This window comes from Danio rerio, chromosome 7 (genome assembly GCF_052040795.2).
Source record: "Danio rerio strain M-AB ecotype USA chromosome 7, GRCz13ab, whole genome shotgun sequence".
Lineage (NCBI taxonomy): Eukaryota > Metazoa > Chordata > Actinopteri > Cypriniformes > Danionidae > Danio > Danio rerio.
Genome location: NC_141027.1, coordinates 18105926 through 18116090, shown reverse-complemented (window position 1 = coordinate 18116090; position 10165 = coordinate 18105926). Strand labels below are relative to the sequence as shown.

Here is a 10165-nt window from a genome sequence, read left to right as displayed (position 1 = left end):
ATGGATGGATTTGCTATTTAGTGTTTGGACTCTCAGTAGTGATTATTAAATCACACTGAACTGAACTAAACTGAACTTCAACACTGAAAACTGGACTGACACGGTTTCAATTGACTATAATCTTATATGTAAAGCTGCTTTGACACAATTTACATTGTAAAAGCGCTTTACAAATAAAGGTGAATTGAACTGAGTTAAGTTATTGCCTTTTTAGTATATAACAGTAGAGGACACAAACTAGCCATGCAGAAATGTGTGAATTGTGGAGTGGGCTAAATTTCACGTCAGTATTTGTTTGGTAAGTGGTCTTTTTTTTTTTTTGCTTTTAATTTTGCCATAATAAAAAAAAAACATATTTTTAGAGCTACCCATGATCTGTCGTCATTAACATTTTAATAAACTATAATAGGTAGAACAATCTGAGATATGAACAAAAGAAGTGATGAATCAAAGTTGAAAAATCTTGAATCGTTACACAAATCTTTATAATCATTAAAGTTAATTATAAAAATTATGAAAATAATTAGATGTCTTGAATGATATTAATGATATATCGTAGTTCTGGTAACTTCCTACTTATATGTTTCTTCGTCTGATTTTACGGTTGGTTTCTTTTGACTGCCCCTGTTGTTTTAAAAAATATCTCAAAGGTGACACTTTAAGTAGCCTCATCCATTTCGTGAGGTAATCAGCCTTAACATTGACTTCCTTTATGCTGCTTGTTCGACCACACCCACCTCATGACAAAAAGTCCTTATCACTTATTTGATGTTTGATTCACTCAAGAAGCATTTTGAGTTCATACTGCATGTCTGACTGCTTGTATTTAATGACAAAATTGTATTCGTGAAGTAATACTGAAAATTGAGGATGCAGTGCAATGCATTGTGATATTGAATTAAACCGAATTGATGACAAAATAATCCCAATCAATCTAAACCATGAGACCAGTGTAGGTTCACACACCCCTACTATATACTATTAATTTTGATGGTCTCAGAACATGCATCATTCCATACTTACCCCTCATCAGTGTGATCTGACGGGGACATTTCTGAACTTAAGAGCAGCTGAGGCACAGATTCTGCTTTGGCCTCTTGCTCTTCTATTTCTGCCGGCTGAAAGCTACTTGGACACGGCTCTGGCTTGTTTTTATGAGAAATTGTCTCGTCTTCTGTCTGCTCATGTGCAGCCGAGTGTAAAACGGCCAGCTCAGCAGGGCTCTGTGAACTCTCTGACTGATTGATCTGGACTTCAGGTAATGGAGCGGTGAATGCAGGGGCTGCAGCAGCTTCTAGGACAGGGGCTTCAGGGGCTTCTTGAGTGGGTACTTTATCTTTATAAGACAGCTCTGATTTTGGCAGTTCGAAATATGTGATATCAGTCGCAGTTGATGAGGTATGATCACTGGCCAGCAGAGAGGCCATACTCTCTGGTCTAGGAAGAAAGCACATCAAAACTGATGAAAAAAAAAAAATAATCAGACTGATATAGTTATCCAATCTGTTAATGAAACACCATGCTGTAAAGCAAAGGCGTTTTGTCAAAAAATAAAAATACAAAAAATAAAAATAAATTAGCATGTTAAAAAACTTTAATATGTGATATATAAGGAGCATTTTCTATCAGGCTCCTCTGATAAGGTTCAGAAGTTTCATTTTATATGTATCATGAGGTTATTAGCTGGTAAATAAAATACATTTTTTTTTTTTTTTTCACTTTAGACAATTCTTTGCTTTTTTTAACAAGGTAAATTTTCTTTTGCGTCCAAACCAGCTAAATCCACGTCTGCTTTTATTGCAAAACCCTCTAAATCCACCTATTGGATCCAAACAATGTAATTAGTTGAAAATGAAGATGCCATTAAAAATTATTTTACCAAACATAAAACACATTTCACAAACCATCTGAAATTAAAAATATATAAATCTGTCAAGTGGCGGTTCATTCTGCTGTGATAAACCAGGGACAAAGCAGAGCAGAAGAAAAATGAATTAGTATGAAATGTGTCAAGAAAGTGCATTAATCAATAACTACATTGAAAACATATGATTCGATTTGTGCCTTCTGATTGGTTCTCGGGATATAGCAGCTTTTGCTGTCAAAGGCAAGTGGGGTTTAGAGGCTTTTGCCAACAAACTGTTATTTCTGAGCACACTGACGCTGGGATTTAGATGATTTGAAGCAAATCTATTTGTTGAAGGTGTACTACGTGCCTAAAATATTCATGAACTCATTCATGAAAATGTCATAAACTCATTTTTGGCGAAAGAGGCGTTTAGCGGATATTGCATCTAAACTCTTCATATATTGACTAAAATATATGAGAAAAAGAAAGACTAAAATATACTCTGCTTATAAATATGCTCATACAATACATAATTTTAAGTAAGTTAAGTTTAACAACTGTATTAATCCCACCAGGGGCAATTCAATTAGGGCAGTAGCATCATGATACAACAAACAAATCACTTGCAAACAATGTTAAAAAACACAATTCAGCATACTTCATAATAACTTCATAAATAGTACAAAAAAAAAAAAAAAAATATATATATATATATATATATATATATATATATATATATATATATATATATATATATATATATATATATATATATGTAATTAAAACTTGCTAAAATGAAAGGTTGTAAAGTCATACTGCCTCAGGAACAAAGGTAAAGGCAACAGAACAAAACAGGCTTCAGGGGATGGGAATCATCTCCTACCACACTTTGAGTTTCCTTATCATTTGCTGTCCATGTGACTCTGCTAGACTCCACAGAGGCAAACCAATTATCTTGGATCAAGTCTTGACTATGCCCTGCAGGCACAGCATGTCAACATGGCATCATATTGACATTGTACCTAAAATACCCCAACGTCGTGAGGACATTGGATTTTGTTTGGAGATACAAATCAGACCTCATAACCAATGTCAGGCCGACATCAATGTCCAGCATCCAATCTAAAATCAACCTAAAATCAATCAAATATCAATGTCTAATCATGTTACACCTTGATGTTGCATGGACATTACCACTATGACATCTACTGTATCAGACGTTGGATTTTGGTCACTCTCCAACACAACCTAAAATCAACATAATTTAACATCGTTATTGGACATCAAAATAACGTTGTCCTTAGACGCTAGCTACACATTGAATTTTAGTCACCTAACATCACAACCTAAATCTAACTTAATATTAACATCTTGTGTGTCTGCTGGGAGTTTTGAAGGAGATTTTTGTCTCTAATGAAAAGTGAAGAGAATCAGCAAAAAAGGAAAAGCTTAATATACTCTTAATATAGGTAGTATAAAAAGTTCTTAGTATTTTGTTTTCTACACAGAAAGAGTTCAGTGTCCTAAGAACATACATTCTCCGATGCACTTTCTTAGTAACAGCCTCTGAGTTCTGCTGAAACTTTAATGTAGTATCAAAGATTGTGCCAAGATACTTATATTCCTGAACCGTTTCAACTTGTTTTCCATTAAAATACACTGGTTTCACATCTGGAGAATTTTTTCTCTCTTTCGCTTTTTTGGCGTTCAGTTGTAGTTCAGCTTCTTTGCACCACTTAAAAAGCTCATTATGATTATTGCTGTCATTACAATATGTATTTGTTAACAATAGTAAAAAAACTGTCATCAGCATATTCGTCTATATCACAATTGTCCTAAGTGGCACGACATTCATTTGTGTACAATATAAAAAGAATTGAGGACAGTGCGCAACCCTGAGCAAATTCGGTAACACTTTATAATAACTACACACTATAAATCATTTATTAAGCATTGGCAAATAGTGAATTCATTACAAATGCTCTATTCTTGACTTATAACCACATTTAAAATGTGCTTAATAATAAAAATTGTATTTTCATACTTAGTAAATGATTAATTTTTCATTACTAAATTAAGTATCGAATTATTTACAAACCGTTTTTATTTAAGAGTAGTTGAGGGTTTTTAGGATCATTCAGAATGAGTTAGTAAATGATTAATAAACGATTGAAATTAACGTTTATATGTCTTATTATTCAGGCATATACTAATACTTACTATGTATGTTAATAAATGCTTTATTAACTCAACTTCACCTAGTTTTGTGACCTAATCTAAAGTGCGGACTATTCATGCTTTACAAATCAAAGAATGACATTATTCATTCCTATTCAATTAAAGAGACACAAATGAAACTGTACTTCAAATAAAAAATAAATCTTTGCAACCTTATCTAAAATAGAATCACTGTAGAGTTTAAACATTACATTTTATTACATTGTTTAATTATTATATTGTTGTTTTATCCAGTTTTGTTGTATTTTGACACTCCTGTTATTCAGCAAGGTTTAAACTTTCCAGTAATTTTACATTTTAGAAAAGATTGCAAATATTATAGTTCATTTGATTCTGAGCCTTTATTTGTCATTTATAAGGGATTTATAAAGCATGAATAGTCCTCACTTTAGATTAGGTCACAAAACTGCATGAAGTTGAGTTAATAAAGCATTTATTAACATATTAGTTGACTATTAGTATATGCCTGAATAATAAGACATATAAACGTTAATTTCAATCGTTTATTAATCATTTACTAACTCATTCTAAATGATCCTAAAATCCCTCAACTACTCTTAAATACAAACGGTTTGTAAATTATTCGATACTTAATTTAGTAATAAAAAATTAATCATTTACTAAGTATGAAAATACAATTATTAAGCATAATTTAATTGTGGTTATAAGTCAAGAATAGAGCATTTGTAGCTGCAGTTATAAACTGCTTACTAATGTTTATTAATGTAGAGTTAATGCTTAACGGATAATGAATTCACTATTTGCCAATGCTTAATAAATTATTTATAGTGTGTAGTTATTATAAAGTGTTACCGGAAATTCTTTTGATGTAACAAGCATGTCTGAAAGCACTCCATTCGACATGACTCCTGCATGTCAAAAAGTCTAAAATCCATAAAACCAAACCATGACTCACATCAAATGCACCTACAAGCTGAGAGTCTCACAGTATTAAATGCAGAGGAAATTTCCACAAATAGCTATCTTGCAAAAGTGTCTCCACTCTTTAATTATCTCTATTTTTACTTCATTCATTGACGTTTTAACATGCAATATAGTACAAAAAGCAAATTAAGTGATTTTAGCCCCACTTATATATATAGCCAAGGCTCAAATTGAATAATCTTTTGTAGCTTAAGTCAACTTATTGTCAGTAGTCAAGTAATAATATAGTGATAATAGTAGTCAACATTTGAAGTGGATCATGACCTTTCATCAAAGATGTCCTAAAACTATTGAACAACACCCATTTTTGTCATAGGACAATTTTGAAAAACTTTCTTGATTCACTTCAAATGTTGGCTACTGTGTATTATAACAATGTTGAATTTGGATTTAATTGCAATGGTTAGGTCCTCACAGACATAAGCAATCTTCGTCAGTATATACTGTAAATGACAAATATTTACACAACAAACCAACACGCATTCGTTCATTCAAGAGGTTAATTTCACTAATGATTAATGATTGAAAAAAAATTAAAACAATCGAGCCCAGAGTGTTAGTCTTTACAAAAACCCATTTGTAGCAAATGAAACACTCTGTTACACCAGAAACTTGTTCACTTCCTGTGCATCAATGCAACCAACATTCATTCACTCCAGAGCATCTACACACATGCAACAATGAACCATTCAGCAAGTTTTTTTTCCTTATTTGCTCACCCTTTTGCAGGCCGTACAACCTCAAGTCCAAAAGCAGGCCGCTGTTTGTCCAATATGCTGTTTGGTCGCTGATTGGCCATACTGAGGACTCTGCGAGGGTGAGGTTCATGGTTTTGAGGAACATTTATGGCCTTAGTATCTGCAACCTCATCAGCTGTAAAGGTATTGACAAACAATAACTACCACTTCCAGAAAGATGCTCAAAATTATAACCAATAAAGCCACTGTAATGTACTGTATACTCACCAGAACTCACTGTATTAGGACATTCCTCCTCAGTTAATACACTTAACTGTCTGTGTTTCTCTGAAACAGAAATATAATATAATATAATATAATATAATATAATATAATATAATATAATATAATATAATATAATATAATATAATATAATATAATATATGGCACAAAATAAGGCAATATTCAACATGCTTTCAAGCATTATTAAAAATGTTTTCCCCTGCTAAAGAGAAAACAGCACACAACATGGAATTGATAGGAATGTCAAGCTTCACATCAGTTTCTTAAAACACAAGTCTGGTTTTAAGTTTAAGATTTTATCAAACTCAAGCAAACTGCATGCATAATTTAATGTATTTAATGCATCAGTCTAAAAACAAAATGTACACTACCTGACAAATGTCTTGTCGCCTATCCATGTTTTAGGAACAACAAATAATAACTTGACTTCTAGTTGATCATTTGGTGTCAGAAGTGGCTTTTATGAAAGGCAAATGCCTCTAGATTACGCTTATTTTACCAAAATAAAATATGATCATGCTTTGATTTTTAATTATTTAATTAGGTCTGACTTTGCTTAGACAAAAGTATTGTCACTTAACAGAAATAATGTACAGTATAGAATATAATGTCATGGTGCAGTGGAAACAGAACCAATATTGTGTATGACTCCCATGAGCTTGGAGGACTGCATCAATACATCTCAGCATTGACTCAAAAAACTTATTAATAAAGTCACCTGGAATGGAAAAGAAAGTATTCATGCAGGACTCCCAGAGTTCATCAAGATTCTTTGGATTCATCTTCAATGCCTCCTTCATCTTACCCCCGACATGCACAATAATGTTCATGTCTGGTGACTGGGCTGGCCAATTCTAGTGCACATTGACCTTCTTTGCTTTCAGGAACTTTGATGTGGAGGCTAAAGTATGAGAAGGAGTGCTATCCTGCTGAAGAATTTGCCCTCTTTTGTGGTTTGTAATGTAATGGGCAGCACAAATGTCTTGCTACCACAGGCTGTAGATGTTGCCATCCACTTTGAAGATCTGTCGCACACCCCTATACTGAATGTAACCCCAAACCATGATTTTTTCTTCACCAAACTTGACTGATTTCTGAAAGAATAATGGGTCCATGCAGGTTCCAATAGGTCTTCTGCAGTATTTGTGATTATTGTGATGCAGTTAAACAGATGATTCATTGGAAATATCTACCTTCTGCCACTTTTCCAAATGATCAACTAGAAGTCAAGTTATTATTTGTTGCTCTTATATCTGGGATCGACGACAAGACTTTTGTAATGGTAATGTATCTTATTATAGTGTATAGCACACATCTTGATAACTGAAATTCAGTATAGCATGTATAAAAACAATAAAGCTTCCACAAAAAATAGCAAGCAGCACAATGGTTTTCAACAACAAGAATAACACATTTTTGGGCAAGTGAGACAAATAGAATTTTTGAAGAATTATGTGACTGAAGTGATGACTGCAGAAAATAAAACTTAAAAATTAAGAGCATTAAAGCATTATTCTTATATCACTTTGTCACCATTTTAAATAGTTATATTATAATGCTGCAATTTTTAATACTGCAATTTTCTTCATTTGTGATAATATTACTCCAAATAGAATAGAATAAAATAGAATAGTCACCAATAAAAAAAATAGAATAGAATAGAACAGATTAGACTACAATAGAATAGACTAGAATAGATTAGACTGAAAAAGACTAGAATGGAATAGAATAGAACAAAACAGACTAGAATAGAATAGATTCTAGAATAGACTACAATTGCCTACAATAGAATAGAAAAGAATAGAATATAGTTGAATAGACTAGACTAAAATAGAACAGAATAGATAAGAACAGAAGGGAATGGAATAGAACAGAACAGAATAGGATAGCCAATAAAAGAATAGAATATACTAGAAAAAATAATACAACAGACTCTAGAATATTATAGATTGAAATAAAAAAAGAATAGAATAGAATGGAACAGAAGAGAACAGAATAGACAAGAATAAACTAGAATAGAATAGAATAGAATAGAATAGAATAGAATAGAATAGAATAGAATAGACTACAATAGAATAGAATAAAATAAAACAGACTCTAGAATAGACTCTAGAATAAAATAGACTAGAATAGACTACAATAGAATAGAACAGACTAGAATAGAATAAACCCTAGAATAGAATAGAATAGAATAGAATAGAATAGAATAGAATAGAATAGACTACAAAAGAATAGAATAAAATAAAACCGACTCTAGAATAGACTCTAGAATAATAATAGACTACAATAGAATAGAATAGAACAGAACAGACTAGAATAGAATAAACTCTAGAATAGAATAGAATAGAATAGAATAGAATAGAATAGAATAGAATAGAATAGAATAGGAGTAGAATAGAATAGAGTAGAACATATAGAATAGAATAGAATAGAATAGAATAGAATAGAATAGAATAGAATAGAATAGAATAGAATAGAATAGAATAGAATAGAATAGAGTAGAACATATAGAATAGAATAGAATAGAATAGAATAGAATAGAATAGAATAGAATAGAATAAACTCTAGAATAGAATAGACTCTAGAATAAACTAGACTAGAATAGAATAGAATAGAATAGAATAGAATAGACTAGAATAGAATAGAATAAAATAGAATAGACTAGAATAGAATAAAATAGAATAGAATAGAACAGAAAAGAAAAGACTAGAATAGTAAAGAATAGAATAGACTCTAGAATAAAATAGACTAGACAAGACTAGACTAGAATAGAATAAAATAGAATAGAATAAAATAGAAAGGAATAGAATAGAACAAAAAGACTAGAGTAGTAAAGAATAAAATAGACTCTAGAATAGAACAGAACAGAATAGATTAGAATAGAATAAAATAGAACATAGCAGAGCAGACCCGAATAGACTAGACTAAAATAGAATAGAATAGAATAAAATAGAAATGAACAGACTAAATTAGAATAGAATAAAACAGAACAGAACAGAAGAGAATGGAACAGGATAGAAAATAATAAAATGGTACTATATAATATAACATTAGCAGGTAGCTGTTACTCTGAAGTTGACCTAGAGGGGGCATAACATCATGTCATTTCATATCAAGATTTACTGACTGAAATGCTGACTGTTTTATTAGTTCTATAGTCATGAAATATGAATGCAGTTCACTGGGGAGAATGGAATGCTTTGGCTTTCTGACACTGTACTGTTATGCAACATTGGAGTGAAATCAAAAACAGATCTCACAAGCTCAAGACATGTTTAAAACCTGTTCCACACACACACACACACACACAAACAGAAAAAAGTCTCAGCCAGCCCACCATACTGCTTGTATACCTGTGAGTGAATCAGAGGAAGGCATTGAAATGGAGGTTATGGTAGATGTTTGGGTATAAATGGAAGAGGGTGAAGGAAGAATTAAAGAAGAGGAAGAGAAAGGAGAAGAAGGAGCATCTACAGGACAAGGAGCTATCGGCCTGCGCACATTCGGTATAACCACTGTGGGCACAACCTGATGTCTGCATTCAGAAGTCTGGAGCTCTGGGATAGACTCTGAGGTTGACCAGATGAGAAAGGACAGAGGACAGAAAAAGGAGAGAATGATTAGAAAAGGATGAATGGAGAAAGGAGATTAGTGTTGAGGAAGTAAATTGCTTTGGGATTGGGTACTTTGGGTCTTAAAAAATGAAACAGCTTATGAGCAGGGTGCGGTATGGAGGGTCAAATTGGTCAGTTTGCATCAGTGAACCAAATGTTTATATTTAATTCAATTACATCACATTTATTAATCAAACCTATTGAATTTTTCAGTTTTTTAAGGGATATTTAAAATCTTCTGACCTACAGTAACCTCTGACTATTTCAGCAGTGTGTGATTCTCAAAGGCAAACAAATTTTTATATTAAATAAAATGTGATGAGTTTGCATTTCTGCACCGATATATGGATGACCATGAAACATTGCACTTATGATTTTACTGTTCAACTGCAGTGTGCGAGCAGGTGTCTATTTAAATACAAACTATACATATATGTACTGTAGATTGATACAAACACCTATTTTACAAAATATTGGTGTCTTGTGAACGTTTACACTGTCTATCTGTAATCTAGATCGTCCAGTTTCAGAACACCATA

General features: G+C 32.2%; 1 protein-coding gene across 23 annotated transcripts in view; it reads right to left on the bottom strand.

The window, feature by feature from the left end:
• ehbp1l1a (EH domain binding protein 1-like 1a) overlaps positions 1 to 10165 on the bottom strand; it is a 76485-nt gene that overhangs the window by 31688 nt on the left and 34632 nt on the right. For 9 of the 23 annotated variants that reach the window (XM_087260617.1, XM_087260622.1, XM_087260624.1 and 6 more), the window contains 4 exons: positions 9366 to 9581; positions 5998 to 6057; positions 5752 to 5905; positions 1024 to 1437 (listed from right to left, as the gene is read on the bottom strand). In XM_087260617.1, coding sequence (XP_087116743.1) covers positions 1024 to 1437; positions 5752 to 5905; positions 5998 to 6057; positions 9366 to 9581 — 844 coding nt within the window. The remainder of the gene's footprint in view (positions 1 to 1023; positions 1438 to 5751; positions 5906 to 5997; positions 6058 to 9365; positions 9582 to 10165) is intronic. The other 14 variants (XM_087260625.1, XM_087260626.1, XM_087260620.1 and 11 more) reach the window with 3 other exon arrangements.